Below are 24,093 nucleotides of genomic sequence, written 5' to 3' on the forward strand. Positions count from 1 at the left end.
TCATTATGAATCTTAAGACTATGAGGAGACTAGTTACAGCAAATGGCAGTTTCTTTTGTTTGTTCAACCTTTGGAAGATCTTTACTAAGGAAATGAGGCTAGGGTAAATTCATGATGAGTTTTTGTATACTATATAGACCACCAGTATGGATTTAAAAATATTACGTTCTGAATCTTTATCTGGTTTATATGTGTATGTGTGTGTAGAAAATAGAGAAAAGAAAAAAGAAAAAACTAATTGTTACTGGGTTGTGTATGTGTGTGTGTGTATGTATATATATATATATATATATAGTTGGGATCATACTATACGTAATTATTAGTATCTTGTTTTTGAAATCATTACATTGTGAATATATTCCCATTGTTAACTTTTTACAGTGTGATTTTTAATGACCAAATTGTATTCTATAGTATAGGTAGTTTAAAACCTTTTTTAGTTTTTTGTTTTCATTTTCTATTATCATAGATAATGCTATGATTATCTTCTACCTATCTGTTTCTGTGTATCTGTAATTGTTTCCTTAGAATACATTTCTAGAAATGGAATTGTAAATACTATGAAAATTTTTAGGACTCTGAATGTATTGTTATTCAGTGTTATCCAGAAAATTTTTTTTACCTTCTCATTAGACATTTATATTCTTTCTCAAAACACTTACTGTGATACTGACTTCAGTGGATTTTGAATTCTTGAGTTATCATTGCCATCTTTATCTTCTCAATCAGGAATATTAGAAGTTGCTTTCTATAAATTCTTTAAAAAAAAAGAAGAAGAAGATGGTTCCTAATTCCCTGAATAGATTAGTTCCTTCAATTCTTCTTTGTTTGGTAATAGTCATCATGCTTAAAATTACCTTAATATCTGTTTTCCTAAATATCTTTAAGCCCTATGAAGACAGGGACTATGTTGTATATCTTGCTCATTGCTAAATTCCCAGTGTCTGTCAGAGTGCCTGACACATGGCAGATCTTCAGTGGGAGTTTGTTGAATATTAGCAGTGTAGGAAGAACTCAGATCAGTGGTCTAGAAAGACTCTTAAGTAGATACTTAAAAATTTTGTAGAAATCTTACAGAAATTTTATAGAAGAAGAGTGATAGATGTTCTTCTGGAGTTCCTCCCATATATCCGTATGAGTATACCAAAATGACAAAAAAAAACCTAAACGTTCTAAGACGTCTAATACTACCAGTAGTAGTAGTACCAAATTCTGCCAATACTGACTATCATGTCTATTTTCATATTTTGTATTACTATAATAGTTGAGCTTTTAGGCTTAAGAAGGGTTTTTTTCATTACAAAATATTATGAAATTGGTTAAAATGAAGGTAGTCTATTTCTGAAGTCATTTTCAGGGAGGGAATTGGTTAATCAGCACATTTATGCCTTGATAACACCAGATTCACTCCCCTTAAAATTAATTTTGTTGGAAAATTGGAAGAATATATGGATTGATATATAAGAGCAGATGGGATGTCAGCAGCTGTTGTTCACGTATTTAGACCTGCACACTTTCCTTAAAGAAGATTTTTGAAAAATCATGTGCCCATATTTGGAATCAGAACACAAATGTGCTAGTTGGCAGCTTTACCTTGCTGCATTAGAACCTGTTTTAGTTGCTTTTCTTGATGAATGCCAAACTGCCAAAAAAATTACCCTGCATAAAGAACCTTGGAGAAAAATAGAAATGCCCTTTATTGGAGGGAAGATCTCTGTTCCTTAATGCTCTGATTATAAGAGATGAAATGGTAGACATATAATTACATAAAAGCTTAACTGAATCCTACAGACAAAGCATACTTTTTCTTATAATGTTCTCTACTCCTTTTTAGGATATCAGTGCAATGGAGGAAGAAAAGGATCAGCTCATTAAAAGAGTCGAACGTTTGAAGAAAAGGGTAAGGCAAGAATTAGCACTGTAAGACTTTGGCTCAAAGTCCCAAAGACATTCAGAGATTTAGGAATGCAAATAAAGATTAAGCCAGGCATTGGTGTACATCTGAAGATGGACTCAAATAAAATTGACGGGAAGGGAATCTCCCTAGGCAGTAGCCCAAAACTTTAAGGACCTAGAGTCTAGAGCTTTGCTGTCATCTCTGGGAAGTACTGTTTACCAAAAGGAAATGATAAGTGGATGTCTGAGTCACATGACATGTTCATTTCTTTCTCAGACCTGACAGTGACACGTACTGCTTATCCCCTTACTGTAGGTAGAGACAGTTCAGAATCATCAACGGATGCTTAAAATAGCAAGGCAACTTCGAGTTGAAAAAGAGAGAGAAGAATTTCTTGCACAACAGAAACTGGAACAAAAGAATCAGGTATCCACATAAAAGTTCATATTCTCATGGTGAAAGAAATAGTTGTTTCTTATATTGCAAATGGAAAGAAATAATTTTAGGGTTGTAAAAATTGACATTTCCCTTTGTTAACTTGGTGGAATAGTAATTTGAATAAGAATATTTTGTGATATCAATAGCAATACCACCTTTTGGGGTCAATACTCTGTATATATTATCTTTTGGCCTATGCTTAGCTCTTGTTCCAACATTACAAAAGATGGGGAGGGGGAGAGGGAGAGAGAGAGAGAGAGAGAGAAACTTCTATCATCTAGTTTACTTCCCAAATGGCTGCAACAACCAAAACTGAGCCATACTTAAGCCAGGAGCCAGGAACTCCATCCTGGTCTCCCATATAGGTATCAGGGGCCCAAGTACTTGGACCCTCGTCCCCTGCCTTCACAGACATGTTAGCAGGGGCCTGGATCAGAGGCCGAGCCGCTGGTGTTGCTCACTGCTAGTGTCTCAACCTTCTGAATCACAATGCCGGCCCCACACTCCATGTTTTTAAACTTTGCCTTGGGGCTGGTGTTTAGCCTCGCAGGTAAGATTCATGTTTTCTATATCAGAGCCTGGGTTTGGTACCTACCTACAGCTTCTGATTCCAGCTTCTTAGGCAGTACAGATCCTGGAAGGCTGCAGTGATGGCTCAAGTAATTGGTTTCCTGCCAACTGCAAGGAGACCCGGATTGAGTTCCCAGCTCCTGGCTACAGCCAAAAGGGTGGGGCTGTTGTCAGCATCTGAGAAGTGAACCTGGGAATGGGAGTACTCTGTCTTGCTCTTCTCAAATAAAAAAAAATAATTTTTTTAAAAAAGCTGGTTAAGGAAAAAATAATTTGGCCTGAAAGTATTATTTTTATTTATTAAAACCCTGTTATAAAATTTGAATAGACTTCTACATTAAAAATATATTTCCAGCCAGCTTCATTTCCTACTAAATTGGCAGTTGAGATGTTTGGCTCTGTTGGCGCTTGATGTGGCTCCATGGTGATCTCATCGAGGCAGTCAGCTGCATTGCCTGAGCCTTGAATGGTAGCTTCGCATACGTTTCTGATTCAGATACGAAATTGTGAGACTGTTAGCATGCTTTAGAATTAAGAACAAACCCAGTTATAATAAGGGTAGCCTGGTGCATATATTTATTTCACAGCATTTTTCTTTAATCTCCAAATCCAACAATTAACTAAAGAAACATTTCTGAAAGCTTTTTAAAAAAATGTTTCATAAAGTATATAGAGAGAACCAGTTATATTTTGGGCTTAATATAGTAATTTTTTGTTCTTATTATTTGTTCCTTTTATATGATAATAGCTATATGTGTTTTCCATTGCTTGCCTATGTGAGTAGTAAGTTTTAATAAACTAAGCAAGTAATAGATCTAATTGCATTTTAAAGCTGTTTCATGCAGTGCAGAGACTGCAAAGAGTACAGAATCAGCTGAAAAGCATGCGCCACGCTGCAGCGGATGCAAAGCCTGAAAGTAAGTGGAAAGTGTTGCATGCCATAGATGATTAGGAAATTTTAATTTACACTAGGATCTTCCTAAAAGCAATCAATTAATGGGAATTAATTACTTTTAAGTGATACAGCAGCATTTTAGAGCATAATTTCCTAGCTGGTGAAAGAGAGATTTGATGAAGAAATCTTTAGGTTTTCACCTGGGTTTAAAAAAATTCCTACCTAGTTTTTCAGAGGATAAAAAGGTATTGATAACAACCATGAAAGGAGGCCCTCTGGTGTGTGTGTGTGTGTGTGTGTGTGTGTGTGTGTGTAAAGTATGACAGTACTTCAGAAAGTTCATGGAAAATGGAATGAAAAGATAAAACTTATTTTGGTAAAAAAATTTTTGAAATCCATGCACGGTTTCTCTTGTAAGTGCATTTTTCCATGAGCTTATTCAAGACCTCTCATTGTTAGGATGAAAATGATGGAAAAAGTAAATAGTTCTCTTAGAGTTAGAGCTATAAAGAAAAAGGGTTAAATGCTGGACCCTTAAAGTGAATGTTTTTATATTTGGGTTTGTATAATAGCAGTGCTACAGGCATGGGTATGTCTTTCTGTGTTCTCCCATTAGCTTTACCCAGAAGATAAACTGTTCTAATAATTTAGATTACACCACCAAACATATCTTCTACATTTTAAAATTGATTTTGCTTATCAGAAGGGCTACCATGCAAACTGAAAGAGCAGTGCAAGGGGGCCGGCACCGTGGCTCACTTGGTTAATCCTCCTCCTGCAGCGCTGGCATCCCATATGGGCGCTGGTTCTAGTCCCAGTTGCTCCTCTTCCAGTCCAGCTCTCTGCTGTGGCCCGGGAGGTCAGTGGAGGATGGCCCAAGTGCTTGGGCCCTGCACCTGCTTGGGAGACCAGGAGGAAGCACCTGGCTCCTGGCTTCAGATCGGCACAGCGCACTGGCCGTAGCCGCCATTTGGAGGGTGAACCAACAGAAGGGAGACCTTTCTGTCTCTCTCTCACTGTCTATAACTCTGCCTGTCAAATAAATAAGTAAATAAATAAATAATAGAGCAGTGCAAAGCTCTCATTGGTATTTGAGAAATATTCCAATGTAAATGTACAGCTGATTGTTAATTTATGTAGTGATCTGTGCAATATTGTAAGTTATAATATGTGGAATGGCTCTAATAAACGATTACAAATTTTGATGAGAATGTGGAAGAATTGAAACCCTCATACATACATACCCTCCACAGGAAATGTAAAATGATGCAGTTGCTTTGGAAAACATCTTGGCAGTTTCTCAAAACATTAAACACAGAGCTACCATATGAACCAGCATTTTCATTCCTAGGTATATACTTGAGAGAATTGAAAGCATATGTTCATGCAAAAACTTGAATACAAATGTTCAAAGCAGCATTTTTTTATAATTGCCAGTAAGTGGAAACAACTCATATGTCCCTAAAGTGATGGGTAGGTAAACAAAATGAGGTCTGTCCATATGATGAAATATCATTCTGAACAAAAGGGACGAAGCACTGATACATGCTATAACATGGATAGATGTCAGAAACTAGTCACAGAAGACCACTGGTGTATGATCCCATTTATATGGATGACCAGAATAAGCAAACCCATAGAGGTAGAAGTAATGGTTGCTTGGGGCTAAGAGCACAGCTCTGGGGTATGGGTGAAGCAGGAGATAGGAAGGAACTGCTAATGCACATAGAGGCTTCTTTTTGTTCTAAAGTTGAAAGTGCTGATGATTGCAGAACTGTGAATATACCGTAAATTTTTTTTTTTTTTGACAGGCAGATTTAGACAGTGAGAGAGACAGAGAGAAAGGTCTTCCTATCCATTGGTTCACCCCCCAAATGGCCGCTACACTGGCGCTGCGCCAATCCGAAGCCAGGAGCCAGGTGCTTCCTCCTGGTCTCCCATGCGAGTGCAGGGCCCAAGCACTTGGGCCATCCTCCACTGCCTTCCCAGGCCACAGCAGAGAGCTGGACTGGAAGAGGAGCAACCGGGACAGAATCCGGCACCCCAACCGGGACTAGAACCCAGGGTGCCCGCGCTGCAGGCGGAGGATCAGCCTAGTGAGCCGCGGCGCCGGCCATACCATAAATCTTTGACTTGTGCTCTGTAAATGAATACATTTTATGGCATATAAATTGTATCTCAGTAAAGCTATTCAAAAAGATAATACCACTGTTGCCTAATTCTAGACACTATTTTTTTCCCCATTTTAATTTTGCAACTGTAGTTTCATTGATTATATCTAACAGTTTGATGACATCTTAAAAAATCAAAGAAATATGGTATGCTTAATTGTTAACTTAAGAAAGCCAGTGCAGTGCTCTGTGTAAAATGAATAGTTTATACATGTTAACTAGTAGTTTTCCACATAATTTTTAAAACTCACTTGAGTCATAATTTTTGACTCAAGAAGTACTTGTAAGTTGACATGTATTTGGTTGTTGGTGTTCTTGATTCCTTACTCATGAACTTTTTACTTTCTCAGAGAATATTAATTTTTAACATAAAATAGTTTTTTTCTTGTTTTTTTTTTCTTCTTAGGACAATATACATCTTTTTAGACTATGTAATTTGGATTTGATATAGCATTCCTTCACATCTTTACTGTAAAACTTAGGATCTTCAAAACAAAGCCATTAAATTACAGCCAATTAAAAATTAACATCAGTTAGTAATTTCTGTAGGCCTGCTTTTGCTGAGATGTTATTAGAACTTACCATTAATAATGAACTTTCAGAAATGCAGGTAATGGATTCAAAGAGTAAGAGATTTAGTATGCAGAAAATTAACTGATCAGCAGTTTGATACAACTTAAAATGTTAGCCTGAACATGTATTTCTGGAGTATCTATTATCCTATAAATATTTGTTCCTATTGTTTTAATCCTAATGACAAGATAGAATAGCCAAGATATTTATAGTTTTATTAGCATTTAATCTTTTTATTTGAGTTAGTAGACTTTATTTTACTTTGGCTTTCTAGTCTGATAAGAAATTGGTCTGGGAAATATATAATTATTTACTTAGTTGTAAAATGAAAAAAGTCCTGGGTTTTTGTCATCTCTAAGGATATGGTTTCAAATATGAGTATGAGTAGTATGTTAGTAGATGCTACCAAACAATAGCATTCATTGCTTTGTTATGTAGTAAGAAAAAAGTGTCCCAAATCAATAGTCTATTAATTCAAAATTTATTGAGCATCACTACATTGTCAGATACTGTGCTAAGCGCTAAGATTAGAAAGCAAAGATACTTTTATTAAAGTGTTTACAATATAATGGACAAATGACAAGTAGTAGACAGTTTTAGGGTAGCAGGAGGTCTGTGCTGATGGAGCTCAGAACAGGGTTCTATGAGAACACAGGTGCAAAGCCTGTCAGATGGCTTCCTGGACATACTGGCAATGGTGTTGAGTTCAGTCGAAAAGGTGAAGGGGTAGAAGGCTTTCTGTCCCAAGGGACAGTGGCCTGACTGAATGTGATTATACTAGGCTGAGCAAACAGAGAAGTGAGCCAAAAGGCAGATTTCTTTTTTCTGCTTGTCTTCCAATGGAAGGCCAGAGAGGAAGCCTGGGTGTGAATGAGAATGACAGTACTGTGCCTGCACTGAAGGAGGGTGGTGGTTGGTTGTGTTCGTGTCCTCAGGCAAATGGGGATTCGAGATTCAGGAGGCAAAAGCAGAAGTGATAACAACCCCCTCGGTGCTCCCTTGTCCCCACTCATTCCAGCAAGTGTTCTATGGCCATCTCCACAGCATACCAATTATCAGCTAAACCAGGATAGTCATCAAGTCATAATTGGTCTTTGTATTTCCAGGTACTCACACACTAAATTACACAGAGCAGGCACAATAAATATCCTGTTAAATGGTTGGGAGGTGGCAGTTAAAAGCTTAACTCCTGATAGGAAAAGGATTAACTTTTCCACAGGTAGGAGGGGAAGCATATTAAAAAAAAAAAAAAAAAAAGGTGACTGAAAATATAGATAGATACAAATTTAATTATGATGTATGTATTTTATGGTAGGTAGGGAGTAGTAGGATTTCCTACTTCATTGACATTTTTCTGGAGAATGGAAAAACAGAAGGGTTGATTCAGCATCCTCAGAATGAAGTAAATAGATATTCAATTATTTAGTTTAATAAAGTCTAAAATTTTAGTGATAAAATTGGCTTATAAAAATGTTTATAGGGTAGCCAGCAGTTGTGGCACAGTATGTTAAGCCACCCCTTTTGATGCCAGCATCCCTTATTGGAGTGCTGTTTCGATTCCTAGCTGTTGCACATCGGAACCGGCTCTCTGCAATGTGCTTGGGAAAGCAGCAGAAGATGGCCTGAGTGCTTGTGACCCTACCAGCCATGTGGGAGACCCAGATGGAGTTCAGGCTCCTGGCTCCTGACTTCCGCCTGGCCCAGACCTGGCTATTGTGGACATTTGGGGAGTGATCTATTGATGGAAGCTCTCTGTCTCTTCTCTCTCGTTCTCTGTTGCCTGCCTTTTCTTTTTTTTTTTTTTTTTTTTTTTTTTTTTTTTTTTTTGACAGGCAGAGTGGACAGTGAGAGAGAGAGACAGAGAGAAAGGTCTTCCTTTGCCGTTGGTTCACCCTCCAATGGCCGCCGCGGCCAGCGCGCTGCAGCCGGCGCACCGCGCTGATCCGATGGCAGGAGCCAGGAGCCAGGTGCTTTTCCTGGTCTCCCATGGGGTGCAGGGCCCAAGCACCTGGGCCATCCTCCACTGCACTCCCTGGCCACAGCAGAGAGCTGGCCTGGAAGAGGGGCAACCGGGACAGAATCCGGCGCCCCGACCGGGACTAGAACCCAGTGTGCCGGCGCCGCTAGGCGGAGGATTAGCCTAGTGAGCCGCAGCGCCGGCCTGTTGCCTGCCTTTTAAATAAGTAAGTGCATAGATACATCTTTTTAAGTTAGTATATCTTTATGCATTATATGTTCATGAAATTTCTAACATAAAAGAAACTGCTCGTTTAGTTATATTAGGGTCAGTGAAATGTTTTCACTAAAAAAGGTTGGTGGAGTCTTAGTGACCTTGTGTTCAATTTCACCAGTTTCAAAGATAATATTTTTTAAAGATTTATTTATTTATTTATTTGAGAGGCAGAGGCAGAGAGAGAGAAAGAGGTACTTCCATCCACTGGTTCACTCCCCAAATGGCCAAAAAGGCCAGAGCTGGGCCCATCCGAACCCAGCAGCCAGGAACTTCTTGCAAGTGCAGGGGCCCAAGCACTTGGGCCATGTTCTACTGCATTCCCAGGCCATAGCAGAGAGCTGGATTGGAAGTGGAGCAGCCAGGACTCAAACTGTCATGATGTGGGATGCCGGCGATACAGGTGGCAGCGCCAGACCAAAGATAACATTTTAAAAACTAGTTTTTAAAGTGTAAGTTAAAATTTTGAAGGAGGAGGAGCTGGCATTTGACCTAACAGTTAAAGATGCCCTCATCCCATATTGGAGTACTAGGGTTCATTGTTTAGTTTTAGCTCCTGATTGCAGCCTCATACCAGTGTAGACCTAGGAGGCAGCAGGTGATGATGGCTTAAGTAGTAGGGTGTCTGCCAGCCACATGGGAGGTCTGGATTGTGTTCCCGGTTTTTGGCATTCTTGGCTGTTACAGGCTGGGAACTGAGCAAGCAGACAGCAGATCTTTCTGTCTGTGTCTCTTTGCCTCTCAAAAAAATAATAATACATTTCTTTTTTTTTTCTTTTTTTTTTTTTTTTTGACAGGCAGAGTGGACAGTGAGAGAGAGAGACAGAGAGAGAAAGGTCTTCCTTTGCCGTTGGTTCACCCTCCAATGGCCGCCGCTGCAGCCGGCGCACCGCGCTGATCCGATGGCAGGAGCCAGGAGCCAGGTGCTTTTCCTGGTCTCCTATGGGGTGCAGGGCCCAAGCACCTGGGCCATCCTCCACTGCACTCCCTGGCCATAGCAGAGAGCTGGCCTGGAAGAGGGGCAACCGGGACAGAATCCGGCGCCCCGACCGGGACTAGAACCCGGTGTGCCGGCGCTGCAAGGTGGAGGATTAGCCTATTGAGCCACGGCGCCGGCCTAATACATTTCTTAAGAACATAAAATTTGGCCGGCGCTGTGGCTCAATAGGCTAATCCTCCACCTGCAGCGCGGGCACCCTGGGTTCTAGTCCCAGTTGGGGTGCCAGATTCTGTCCCGGTTGCCCCTCTTCCAGTCCAGCTCTCTTCTCTGGCCCGGGAGTGCAGTGGAGGATGGCCCAGGTCCTTGGGCCCTGCACCCACATTGAATACCAGGAGAGGCACCTGGCTCCTGGCTTCGAATGGGCGTGGAGTGCCAGCCACATCGGCCATTGGAGGGTGAACCAACGGTAAAGGAAGACCTCTCTCTCTCACTGTCCTCTCTGCCTGTCAAAAAAAACACATAAAATTTGTCAGAGCCGGCGCTGTGATGCAGTGGGTTAACGCCCTGGCCTGAAGCACCGGCATCCCATATGGGTGCTGGTTTGAGACCCAGCTGCTCCTCTTCCAATCCAGCTCTCTGCTATGGCCTGGGAAAGCAGTGGAAGAAGCTCCTGGCTCCTGGCTTCAGATAGGCTCAACTCCAGCCATTGCAGCCAATTGGGGAGTAAACCAGCAGATGGAAGACCTCTCTCTCTCTCTCTCTCTCTCTCTCTCTCTGCATGCCTCTCCTCTCTTTGTGTAACTCTTTCAAATAAATCTCTTTAAAAAAAAAAAAAACATAAAATTTGTTGCATACTCTTTTTTTTTTTTTTTTTTTAAGATTTATTTATTTGAGAGGCAGAGTTACAGAGAAAGGGAGAGACAGAGAGACAGGTCTTCCATCTGCTGGTTCGCTTCCCAGATGGCTGCAATAGCTGGAGCTGGGTTGATTTGAAGCCAGGAACCTGGAGCTTCTTCCAAGTCACCTGCACGGGTGCAGGGGCCCAAGCACTTGGGCCGTCTTCTACTGCTTTGCCAGGCCGTCACCAGAGAGCTGGATTTGAATTGGAGCAGCCAGGACTCCAACTGGTGCCCATATTGGATGCTGGCACTGCAGCTGGAGGCTTGACCTACTACGCCACAGTGTAGGCCCCAGTATACTCTTTTTTTTTTTTTTTAACAACTTTGTTAACGCACGAGGTGGCTTCAAAGAGTTCATGGAAAATTTACATTTTTAAAAAAGATTTATTTATGTGAAAGGCAGAGTTATAGAAAGAGGGAGAGACAGACAGAAAGAACTTCCATCCACTGGTTCACTCCCCAAATGGTTGCAACATCTGGAGCTGCCCAGACCAAAGCCAAGAACCAGGAACTCCATCCTGGTTTTCCATATACTTGGGCCATCTTCTGCTGCTTTCCCAGGTGCATTAGTAGAGAGCTGGATTGGAAGTGGAGCATCTGGGACCTGAACCAGCACTGATGCCAGTGTCACAGGCAGCAGCTTAAACCACTCTACCACAACATCAGCCCCCCCCCCCCCGAGTCTGTTTTTTTATTTAACACTTATCTATTTACTTGAAAGGCAGAGTTAGGGGGCCGGAGAGACGGAGAGAAAGAGGTCTTCCACAGCTGGTTCCCTACCCAAATGGCTACAACAGTTCGCATTTTCTGGTCTCCCACATGGGTGCAGGGACCCAAGCACTTGGTCCATCCTCTGCTGCTTTCTCAGGCACATCAGCAGGGAGCTGGATCAGAAACAGAGCAGTCAGAACTCGAACCTGCACCCATATGGAATTCTGGCACCGCAGGCAGCAATTCAACCCACTACACCACTGGGCCAGCCCCATCACATTTTTTTTTTTTTTGCAGGAATGCAAATTAGTTTATTTATTTATTTATTTAAATTATTTATTTATTTATTTATTTGAAAGGCAGAGAGAGAGAGAGGGAAAGGTTCACTCCTCAAATGGTCACAACAGCTGGAGCTGGGCTGATCCAAAGCCAGGAGCCAGGAGCTTCTTCCAGACCTTCCTGGTTGCAGGGGCCCAAGAGCTTGGGCCATTTTCTACTGCTGTCCCAGGCCATAGCAGAGAGCTGGATCGGAAGCGGAGCAGCTGGCACTGCAGGCAGTGGCTTTACCCACTATGCCACAGCACTGGCCCCTCACATTCTATTTTAATTCTGTTTTTCTATGAACTTTTTAAATATAATAAACTTCATACTTAAGGTGTATACTTGGTAAGTTTTGACATTGGTGCACACTGGTGAAACCATCAACCTTCAATCAAGATAACAAACATATCCATCACCCCTGAATGTTTCCTTGTGTTTCTTTGTAGTGTGTCTTTCCTGCTCCTCTCTGTCTATCTGTGTCTAGGCAACCATTAATCTGCTTTCTGTCCCTATAGATTAGTTTGTATTTTCTAGAATTTGAAACTTTTTTTAAACAGAGAAATATTAAGAATCTTAAATCTTGGGTCCAGAATTGTGCTATAGTGGGGTAAAGCCACCACCTGTGACTCCAGCATCCCATATAGGCGCCAGTTCATGTCCTGGCTACTCTACTACCAATCCAGCATTCTCTGCTAATGGCCTGTGAAAAGCAGTGGAAGATGGCCCAGGTGTTTGGGCCCCTGCCACCCATGTCAGACACTCATTTGAATCTCTTGGCTTCATCCTGTTCAACTCTTGACTATTGTGTCTAACTGGGGAGTGAACCAACAGATGGAAGATTGCTCACTCTCGCTCTCTCCCCCCGCCCCCGTTTCTCCCTCTATCTAACTCTTTCAAATAAATAAATCTTAGAAAAAATTTTAAATCTTTAAAAACATAAGAGGTCAGCAGGGGCCGGTGCTGTGGCGGGGGCATCCCATATAGGTGCTGGTTCTAGTCCCGGCTGCTCCTCTCCCAATCCAGCTCCCTGCTATGGCCTGGGAAGGCAGTAGAAGATGGCCCAAGTCCTTGGGTCCCTGTATTCACACGGGAGACCGGGAAGAAGCACCTGGCTCCTGGCTTCAGAATGGCGCAGCTCCGGCCGTTGCAGCCATTTGGGGAGTGAACCAATGGAAGGAAAACCTTTCTCTCTGTCTCTTCCTCTCACTGTCTGTAACTCTACCTCTCAAATAAATAAATAAATAATATATATATATATATATATAAATAAAAAGGCCAGCATTGTGGCATAGTGGGTAAAGCCGCTGCCTGTAATGCTGGCATCCCTTAGGGGCACCCGCTCATGTCCAGGTTGCTTCACTTCTTTTTTTTTTTTTTTTAAGATTTATTTATTTATTTGAAAGGCAGAGTTACAGAGAGAGGAGAGGCAGAGAGAGAGAGGTCTTCCATCCGCTGGTTCACTCCCTAATTGGCCATAACAGCTGGAGCTGCATCAATCTGAAGCCAGGAGACTGGAGCTCCTTCTGAGCCTCCCATGTGGGTACAGGGGCCCAAGCACTTGGGCCATCTTCTACTGCTTTCCCAGGCCATAGCAGAGAGCTGGATTGGAAGTGGAACAGCCGGGTGTTGAACCGGCGCCCATGTGGATGCTAGAGCTTCAGGCCAGAGCATTAACCCACTGTGCCACAGCCTCACTTCTGATCCAGCTCCTTGCTAATGACCTAGGAAAAGCAGTAGAAGATGACCCAGGTGTTTGGGCCCCATTTATGCATGTGGGAGACCCAAATGAAACTCTTGGCTTCGGCCTGGGCCAGCCCTGACTGTTGAGGTTATTTGGGAATGAACTAGCAGTTCAAAGATGCCTCTTCTGGGGCCGGCACAGGGGTGTGAGCGGTTAAAGCCACCACCTGCAGTGCCAGCCTCCCATATGGGCGCTAGTTCCAGTCCCAGCTGCTCCACTTCCCAGTCCTGCTCTCTACTATGGCCTGGGAAAGTAGTAGAAGATGACCAAAATCCTCGGGCCCCTGCACCCACATGGGTGACCTGAAAGAAGCTCCTGGCTCCTGCCTTTGGACCAGCGCAGCTCCAGCCTTTTTGGCCATCTGAGAAGTGAACCAGCAGATGGAAGACCTCTCTCTCTCTCTGCTTTTCAAATAAATAAATAAACCTTTTATGACCAGGAAGAAGTACCTGGCTCCTGGCTTCGGATCGGCACAGCGCTGGCCATAGCGCCCATTAGGGGAGTGAACCAGTGGAGGAAGGAAGACCTTTCTCTCTCTCACTGTCTATAACTCTGTCAAAAAAAACAAGCAAACAAACAAAAAAAAGAACCTGGAGATAGAAAAGCTAGTCATCTAATAACTAAAGAAGCCAGATGCAGATTTCATCAGAAACTACATGGAGTAACTGCCTAATTGTAGTGTGGCACTTTCTCCAATCCGGAAAAAAGGGGGAAAATGGAAGGAATGAGTAGAAAGCTCGTGAATTTGACAATAATAAATTTCGACATGTTTTATATGGTTAACACAACAGAACTAAAAATAATTTTAAGGCTTTGGGCCAGATTTGTTATGCAATCTATTTGCGTAGATTATTTAAACCGGAAACCCAGCGTTTTAAAAAGTCAAGCCAGAATTTGTAAATGTGTCATGGAAAGATCTGAAATAAACTTTATAAAGCTCTCTAGGCTGGGAATTTGTTAACAAAACCATTACTCACTGAAAATCGTGTGTGTGTAGTTGTCCCTCCACCAAAATAAGAAAACTATTAATCCTAAAAATATAGTTTGTTGTTTCTTAGCTGTAAACTACTAAAACATGGAAAACCTAGGACATTTATGAATGTAGATAGTTTATTTTCCTTTTTCAGATTTTAACTTTACCTTTGGTAATGTCTTAGTTGGTTTGAAGCTGACAGATTTTAAATATTATCAAATATGACTAGAAAAATAAATTACATCAGAAGTATTACAAAAGAAAAAGAATAAATAATTTCTTGCAAAGAGATTATCTGGTCTAGATTCATTTAAGTGTTGTCACTTGGTTTCTGGATTTCTATACTGTAGGCAAAGAGTGACCCAATAGTCTATCTGGCCCTGCAAATGTTATTTTTGCATATTGTGGCATATTAAAGAATTAGGTTGTAATTTGGAAAGATTATATTATTAGTTATTTTGTAATTACTTACATTTTCTTTTCATATAAGTTATGCTTCCTTATCATTCCAGTTAACATCAAAAAATTCAATGGCCAGTCTTTTATTGTATTATACTAGATATTATATGGAACACTTTTGAGAGATATGCCTTACTCTCTAGGTCTTGTATGTTAAAAAGTATACACAATATCCCTCTATATTTTCGGGCTTAATATCTATTTATTTTGTTTTTGAAGGCTTAATGAAGAGACTAGAAGAAGAGATAAAATTTAATTCATATATGGTAACTGAAAAATTTCCTAAAGAATTAGAGAACAAGAAAAAGGAATTGCATTTTTTACAAAAAGTGGTTTCAGAGCCAGCTATGACCCATTCTGATCTTCTTGAACTTGAATCTAAAGTAAGTGACTCATCTTTTTATAGCTCTCAATTTTATTTCATCTTTAGTTCTGTAAAAATTTTGTTCACTGCTTTCTATTGTGTTTCATTCTTGGCTCTAAGTAAATCTGTACCAAGAACTGGACACTCGGGGCCGACACTGTGGTGTAGCGGGTAAAAGCTGCCACCTGCAGTGCCGGCATTCCATGTGGGTGCTGGTTTGAATCTCAGGTGCTCCACTTCTGATCCAGCTCTCTGTTATGGCCTGGGAAAGCAGTAGAAGATGGCCCAAGTCCTTGGGCCCCTGCACCCACCTGACAGACCTGGAAGAAGCTCCTAGTTCCTGGCTTCAGATTGACCCAGCTCCAGCTATTGGGGCCATTTGGGAAGTGAATCAGCAGATGGAAGACTTCTCTCTTTCTCTGCCTCTGCCTCTTTGTAACTCTGCCTTTCAAACAAATAAGTAAATCTTAAAAAAAAAAAAAAAAAAATAGAACTGGAACCTCTTACAAGGAGTTGTCCTTTATGAGGACTTACAGAATATTATGCTGGTAATTAATCCACAGGATGTTATAAAAGCCTAGTCACCTGATTAGGAAATTAAGTAACTTGAGTATGTAAAGTAATACACGTGAATTGATTCATATGTTTATGCCTTCTTATATAATGATTTAGATAGCAAATTTTAAAATACTTTACATATAATTAATTTTTATTTCCAAGCATAATACAGCAATTTTACATTTAAAGCTGGTATATATATATATTTTTTTTTTGACAGGCAGAGTGGACAGTGAGAGAGAGAGACAGAGAGAGAAAGGTCTTCCTTTTGCCGTTGGTTCACCCTCCAATGGCCGCCGCTGCAGCCGGCGCACCGCGCTGATCCGATGGCAGGAGCCAGGATCCAGGTGCTTTTCCTGGTCTCCCATGGGGTGCAGGGCCCAAGCACCTGGGCCATCCTCCACTGCACTCCCTGGCCATAGCAGAGAGCTGGCCTGGAAGAGGGGCAACCGGGACAGAATCCGGCGCCCCAACCGGGACTAGAACCCGGTGTGCCGGTGCCGCAAGGTGGAGGATTAGCCTATTGAGCTACGGCGCCGGCTCTAAAGCTGGTATATTTTTATTAGCCTTTTATGCCAGCATTGTAATTACTAAATTTGTCATTATGTTCATTGACGGCTGGTATCTAACATTTTACCTTTAGAAATAAAACACTAACATTTCAGGCATGGAAAGCCAAGACACTCTGGCAAAAAAAAAAAAAAAAAAAAAAAAAAAAAAACCTAAATGAAAGATCTCTGTGAGTGAGATCCCAGTGGAAAGAACAGGTCTTCAAAGAAGGAGGAACCTTTCTCTGAAGGGAGGAGAGAACCTCCACTTTGACTATGACCTTGTCTAAACAAGATAAGAGTCGGAGAACTCAAGGGGCTTCCATAGCCTTGGAAACTCATGACTGGAGCATAGGGAGATTACTGATGCCATAAACAGGAGTGTCAATTTGTAAAGTCAACAACAGGAGTCACTGTGCACTTACTCCTCATGTAGGATCTCTGTCCTTAATGTGCTGTACATTGAGGCTTAATGCTATAACGAGTACTCAAACAATATATTTCACTTTGTGTTTCTATGGGGGTGTAAACTGTTGAAATCTTTACTTAATGTATACTAAACTGATCTTCTGTTAAAAAAAAAAAAAAAAAGAAGAAGAAATTAGCAATTCCCAACTTGACTCTCACTGGGATTAAACATGACAATAGGTCTGATCTGATTTCATCATCATTTAAAAAATCATCTATTATTTTTCACTTTATGTTTCTGTGTGGGAGCAAACTGTTGAAATCTTTACTTAATGTATGCTAAACTGATCTTCTGTATATAAAGAGAATCGAAAATGAATCTTGATGTGAATGGAAGGGGAGAGGGAGTGGGAAAGGGGAGGGTTGCGGGTGGGAGGGACGTTATGGGGGGGAAGCCATTGTATCCATAAGCCGTACTTTGGAAATTTATATTCATTAAATAAAAGTTAAAAAAAAAAAAAAAGGAAACATACCAGGGGATTCGAATTCAATCCCATCGAGGTGGCATGTACCAATGCCATCTCACTAGTCCCAGTGATCAATTTCTGTTCACAATTGATCGTAATGATAGGACTAAGAACCAAAGGGATCACATAAACAAGACTAGTGTCTGCAAATACTAGCTGATAGAATGAAAAAGGGAGAGAATGATCCAACATGGGAAGTGAGATACACAGCAGACCCATAGAATGGCAAATGTCCTAATAGCACTCTGGCCTCATAATCAGCCCTTAAGGCATGCGGATCCAGCTGAAATGCCCATGAGAGTATTTCAGGCATGGAAAGCCAAGACACTCTGGGGGAAAAAAAAAAAAAACTAAATGAAAGATCTCCACGAGTGAGACCCCAGTGGAAAGAATGGGTCATCAAAGAAGGAGGAACCTTTCTCTGAAGGGAGGAGAGAACTTCCACTTTGACCATGGCCTTGTCTAAAAATGATCAGAGTCAGTGAACTCAGGGAGCTTCCATAGCCTTGGCAACTCATGACAAGAGCCTAGGGTGATTACTGATGCCATAAACAAGAGTGTCAATTTGTTAAGTCAACAACAGGAGTCACTGTGCACTTACTCCTCATGTAGGATCTTTGTCCTTAGTGTGCTATACATTGAGATCTAATGCTGTAACTAGTACTCAAACAGTATTTTTCACTTTATATTTCTGTGTGGGAGCAAACTGTTGAAATCTTTACTTAATGTATGCTAAACTGATCTTCTGTATATAAAGAGAATCGAAAATGAATCTTGATGTGAATGGAAGGGGAGAGGGAGTGGGAAAGGGGAGGGTTGCGGGTTGGAGGGACGTTATGGGGGGAAGCCATTGTAATCAATATTCTGTACTTTGGAAATTTATATTCATTAAATAAAAGTTAAAATAAAGAAAAAAAAGAAAACACTAAGATAGTATCATCATGGGGCTGGTGCTGTGGTATAGTAGGCTAAGCCTCCACCTGTGGCGCCAGCATCCCATATGGGCATCAGTTCATGTCCCAGCTGTTCCACTTCTGATCCAGCTCCCTGTTAATGGCTTGGGAAAAGCAATGGAAGATGGCCCAAGTGTTTGGGACCCTGCCACCCACATGGGAGACTTGGGTTGAAGCTCCTGGCTCCTGGCTTCAGCTTGGCCCAGCACTGGCTCTTGCAGCCATCTTGGGAGTGAACCAGCAGATAGATAGATTTGCTTTCTGTGTGTGTGTGTGTGTGTGTGTCCTTCTCCCTGTAACTCTTTCAAAAAATAAATAAATCTTAGAAAATAAAATAGTTTAGGCCGTTGCCGTGGCTCACTAGGCTAATCCTCCGCCTGCGGTGCTGGCACTCCGGGTCCTAGTCCGGGTTGGGGCGCCAGTTCTGTTCTGGTTGCTCCTCTTCCAGTCCAGCTCTTTGCTGTGGCCTGGGAAGGCAGTGGAGGATGGCCCAAGTGCTTGGGCCCTGCACCCGCATGGGAGACCAGAAGGAAGTGCATGGCTCCTGGCTTCGGATCAGCGCAGTACGCCAGCTGTAGTGGCCATTTTGGGGGGTGAACCACTGGAAAAAGGAAGACCTTTCTCTCTGTTTCTCTCTCACTGTCTAACACTGCCTGTCAAAAAAAAAAAAAAGAAAAGAAAAGAAAAGAAAATAGTTTTAAAAATTACAAATTTTTCAAAGGATATACTGTAAACCATGTTGTATTTTGTTTTTGTTGAGGGACTCTATATTTCCATTGAGTTTGTTTGGTTTTCTTCTATTTTGGAAGGGTTTAGATTAATGACTGTAGACCATTAGTCACAAATCATGAGCACTGAGAAAGGTTTTAGATGTCTTCCATGTCAACTCTCAGCTGGGTTCATGAATTCCTCATACTAATTCCCTAGGTATTGTTTGGATTTGCTTTGTCACTTGCAGTAACTCTAAAATCATAACCTAGGTAGGGGATAACATTTTTAAAAACATGTATTTGGTTATAATACATAAATATTTCATACAACATATTTTGAATAATTTAGATATGGACAGTTAAGTCTGTATGGTCAAATTGTATAAATATGTATCATGCAAATGTAAATTATAATTGTAAGTTTACTCTTAACATTAATGCAACTATTCCATCAAATCACTGGTGGTAAAACATATAAATTCAAACTTGGGTTTGGCCAGGTGTCATTTAGTTTGTGTAATTATAGGGAGAGTTTTTAACAGTTTTCATTTTCATATTGTTTTAGATAAATGAAATAAATACACAGATCAATCAGCTGATTGAGAAGAAAATGATGAGAAATGAACCAATTGAAGGAAAACTCTCACTATACAGGCAACAGGTAAGACCATTAGAATACAGACCCACATATCTGTAATCTTACTGGTCCATATTTTTTTCAAAGATTTATTTATTTACTTATTTGAAAGTCAGAATTAGAGAGAGATAATGAGAGAGAGAGCTCTTCCATCCTCTGGTTTACTTCCCAAATGGCTGCAACGGCTGGGGATGGGCCAGGCCAAAACCAGGAGCCAGGAGCTTCTTCCTGATCTCCCACGTGCGTGCAGGGGCCCAAACACTTGAGCTGTCCTCCACTACTTTCCCAGGCCGATAGTGGGAAGCTGGATCAGAGTGGAGCAGTGAACCAGCGGATGGAAGACTTCTCTCTCTCTCTCTGCCCCTCTCTCTCTCTCTCTCTCTCTCTCTGTCTCTCTCTGTAGCTCTGCCTTTCAAATAAATAAATAAATCTTAAAAAAAATTTTTAGGCCGGCGCCATGGCTCAACAGGCTAATCCTCCGCCTTGCAGCGCCGGCACACCGGGTTCTAGTCCCAGTCGGGGCGCCGGTTCTGTCTCGGTGCCCCTCTTCCAGGCCAGCTCTCTGCTGTGGCCAGGGAAGTGCAGTGGAGGATGGCCCAAGTGCTTGGGCCCTGCACCCCGTGGGAGACCAGGATAAGTACCTGGCTCCTGCCATCGGATCAGTGCGGTGCGCCGGCCGCAGCGCGTTGGCCGCGGCGGCCATTGGAGGGTGAACCAACGGCAAAAGGAAGACCTTTCTCTCTCTCTCTCTCTCTCACTGTCCACTCTGCCTGTAAAAAAAAATAAAAAATAAAAAATAAAAAAAAATTTTTTAAAGTCACCAGCTGTTATCTATAGTGCTAAAATGAGAAGGAAGTAAAGAATAAATGTTCTTCTGTCATTGCTAATGTCCAGATTATAGCACAGAATTAGTAGAAAAGCCATAGAAGAGTCATGTTCATGTTCAAAATGCAATACACCTGATAATACTTAGTTTCCTTAGCATCTGCCAACTGATGATAAAAGTATTTGTGTTCTTATCTGTGAATATGGAATTTAATTCTTTAAATGAAAATTTTCCTTAGGTGATATAAATTAAAATAGTTATCATCTTTAATGAGTTAAAGACAATATACTTGGGTTTAAAGTTAGTTTGTAAGTGTAGAATAAGTTAAACTTTAGTATTAAAGCATTTATAATTTTATAGACAACTATTAGATTGTGAGATCTATCTATATATAATATATCTTATTATGTATTTGTAGACAAAAGATGCAACTGAATGCTGTGATTTACTTGAAAAGACTCCAAGCTGGAGGAGTTTAGCATGAAGAGCAATCTATAATGTTACTGAATACTAGAATACTGCAGTAATTCTGTAGAGAGACATTCCTTCATCACCTTCATTTATTTAAAGCAGGAAGGTCAATAGAATTTTTAAAAGAGTTCGTACCAGAGATTCCCCATCTCCTTTCAAACTTGTTTGAAGAAAATATTTTTACTGTTTCAGTTAAGAGGACAGTCTGGCTAATGCTTTTTTTAAACTAGTGCAGTCATGGCTCATTTAAGGAAATACCCTAGGAGTTGCTGCTGATATAAATGATACATTCATGGCCAAGGGCAGTCTTCTGGATTGTGTAAACATTTGCATAATTTTTTGGTGAGTCAGTTTGATTTTGAACCTGCATTTTATTGATTAGAGTGCTCCAAATATAACAAGATATTTTAACTTTTCATTATAAAACTATGCATATTAGGCCGGTGCCCTGGCTCACTAGGCTAATCCTCCGCCTTGTGGCGCCGGCACACCAGGTTCTAGTCCCGGTCGGGGCGCCGGATTCTGTCCCGGTTGCCCCTCTTCCAGGCCAGCTCTCTGCTGTGGCCAGGGAGTGCAGTGGAGGATGGCCCAAGTGCTTGGGCCCTGCACCCCATGGGAGACCAGGAAAAGCACCTGGCTCCTGGCTCCTGCCATCGGATCAGTGCAGCGCGCCAGCCGCAGCGTGCCGGCCGCGGCGGCCATTGGAGGGTGAACCAACGGCAAAGGAAGACCTTTCTCTCTGTCTCTCTCTCACTGTCCACTCTGCCTGTCAAAAAAAAAAAAAAAAAGTGTTTAAAAATAAAACTATGCACATTGAATTTAATACGATGACTTGTGTTGTGGTTTTGAAAATGAAGCATTCTTGTTTCCTTCCAGTGAAAGGAGATCTGCATGCAGGAAAACCACACTCAGCGTTAACTTCTATTTACTTTTCTAGAATGTATTTTCATTAGCATTTGAGTGTTACATGAGAAGACTTATTGTTGGTGCATTTTTAGTTCTCTACTGCTATGTCCTATATTTTCTGGGCTTTTGTCTCCCAAAATATTTTAGGTTCATATTTAATATACATTGTATCCTTATAACATGTATGTAATTGGTGATGATGGGCAATAAAGCAAGGGATATCGATCTGAAGAAGCCATGCTGATACTGAAAATTCAGCTTGGTAAAATCTAAAAAGTAGTTTCACAAGATAATAGAAATTTGATATGTGCCTTACTTTATGTTCACATTAAATACACAACTAGGCATCCATCATTTCTCGTAAAAAAGAAGCCAAAGCTGAGGAACTTCAGGAGGCCAAGGAGAAGTTAGCTAGCCTGGAGAGAGAAGTGTCGGTGAAGGCAAGCCAGAACCGCGAATTTGATGGTACCGAGGTTCTGAAGGGAGATGAGGTGAGTTGAGTTATCTTATGGGATAGATGGTGTGAGCATTGCTTTAGTCTGAAACAATGAGTTTGACTTTCTTAGTCTGAATGTTAATGGGAAATTAACCTGATTTTATAAAATTTATTTATTTAAGCCAGAAAAGTCTTTATGTAAAAGTACTGAGAAATTCGTGATAGAAAGTAGCAGATATCTCAATGGTTTTATTAGATAATATTTTAAATTATCGCTTTTTAGTTAAGAAAATGTATATTGCATTTACTTAAATTACTGTATTGTAAAAGTCATACAAAATTAGTAAGAACTAACAGATTGGGCCGGCGCCGCGGCTCACTAGGCTAATCCTCCGCCTAGCGGCGCCGGCACACCGGGTTCTAGTCCCGGTCGGGGCGCCGGATTCTGTCCCGGTTGCCCCTCTTCCAGGCCAGCTCTCTGCTGTGGCCAGGGAGTGCAGTGGAGGATGGCCCAGGTGCTTGGGCCCTGCACCCCATGGGAGACCAGGAAAAGCACCTGGCTCCTGGCTCCTGCCATGGGATCAGCGCGGTGCGCCGGCCGCAGCGCGCCGGCCGCGGCGGCCATTGGAGGGTGAACCAACAGCAAAAAGGAAGACCTTTCTCTCTGTCTCTCTCTCTCTATCCACTCTGCCAAAAAAAAAAAAAAAAAAAAAAAAAAAGAACTAATAGATTGGCCAGAACTGTAGTGTAGGGGGTAAAGCTGCCACCTGCAGTGCTAGCATCCCATATGGGTGCTGGTTCGAGTCCTGGCTGCTCCACTTCCTATCTAGCTCCCTGCTATGACTTGGGAAAGCAATAGAAGATGATCCAAGTCCTTGGGCCCCTGCACTAATGTGGGAGACTGGGAAGAAACTCCTGGCTCCAGGCTTCGGATCAGCCCAGCTCCGGCCATTGCAGTCATCCTGGGGAGTGAATCAGCAGATGGAAGACCTCTCTCTATATATAGATATATAGATATAGATATAGATATAGATATAGATAGATATATGTGCCTCTGACTCTCTGTAATTCTACTTTTCAAATAAATAAATATTTAAAAAATAAAAAAAGAACTAACAGATACAAAAATTCTTATTTGTTGATAAATGTATTTCCATTTCCGTGATATGAAAATATCTTCAGTAAGTTACTTTGTCAGTAATGTGTATTACTTTGTCAGTAATGTATAATAATGGCACATTTAAAATTATATGATCACAGATGCTTACTAATTTCAAAACTATAATTATATCTTACATTACTCTTATTTAAAAAAAAAATTTTATTTATTTATTCGAAAGAGTTACAGAGAGAGAGGGAGAAAGGTAAGTCTTCCATGTGCTGGTTCATTCCCCAAATGGCTACATTTGCCAGGGCTGGGCCAAGCTGAAGCCAGGAACTTCTTCCAGGTCTCCCACATGGATGACAGGGGCCCAAATACTTAGACTGTCTTCTAGTGCTTTTGTCAGGCCATTTTCAGGGAGCTAGATTGGAAGTGAAGCAGCTGGGACACAAACCAATGCCCATATGGGATGCCGGCATTGCAGGTGGTGGGTTTACCTGCTACACCACAGCACCGGCCCGTACTCTGTACTTTAAATTTTTACATTTTTCTTGATTTAAGAGGCAAAGACACACACACAGAGAGAGAGAGAGAGAAAGAGAGTGAGACAGAGAGAGAGGGAGAATGAGCTCCCGTCTACTGGTTTACTCCCTAGATACCCACCATAGCTAGTGCTAGTACTTTGCCAGGCTGAAATTAGGAGGCAAGAATTCAACCTAGTTCTGTTCCACATGGGTGGCAAGAACCCAGTTGCTTGAGCCGTCACTATTGTCTCCTAGGATTATCAGGAATTTGGAGTCAGGAGCCAGAGCCAGATATTGACCCCAAG

The 24,093-nt window shown here is 41.4% G+C and overlaps 1 protein-coding gene across 9 annotated transcripts in view; it reads left to right on the forward strand.

Annotated features, from left to right (window-relative positions):
- IFT81 (intraflagellar transport 81) overlaps positions 1-24,093 on the forward strand; it is a 198,183-nt gene that overhangs the window by 118,507 nt on the left and 55,583 nt on the right. For 6 of the 9 annotated variants that reach the window (XM_089323093.1, XM_089323094.1, XM_089323095.1 and 3 more), the window contains 6 exons: positions 1,835-1,900; positions 2,213-2,323; positions 3,738-3,822; positions 15,038-15,201; positions 19,452-19,547; positions 22,071-22,217. In XM_089323093.1, the coding sequence (XP_089179219.1) occupies positions 1,835-1,900; positions 2,213-2,323; positions 3,738-3,822; positions 15,038-15,201; positions 19,452-19,547; positions 22,071-22,217 (669 nt within the window). The remainder of the gene's footprint in view (positions 1-1,834; positions 1,901-2,212; positions 2,324-3,737; positions 3,823-15,037; positions 15,202-19,451; positions 19,548-22,070; positions 22,218-24,093) is intronic. The other 3 variants (XM_089323099.1, XM_089323097.1, XM_089323098.1) reach the window with 1 other exon arrangement.

This window comes from Oryctolagus cuniculus, chromosome 21 (assembly GCF_051225735.1).
Source record: "Oryctolagus cuniculus isolate XC-2025 breed Fujian yellow rabbit chromosome 21, ASM5122573v1, whole genome shotgun sequence".
NCBI lineage: Eukaryota > Metazoa > Chordata > Mammalia > Lagomorpha > Leporidae > Oryctolagus > Oryctolagus cuniculus.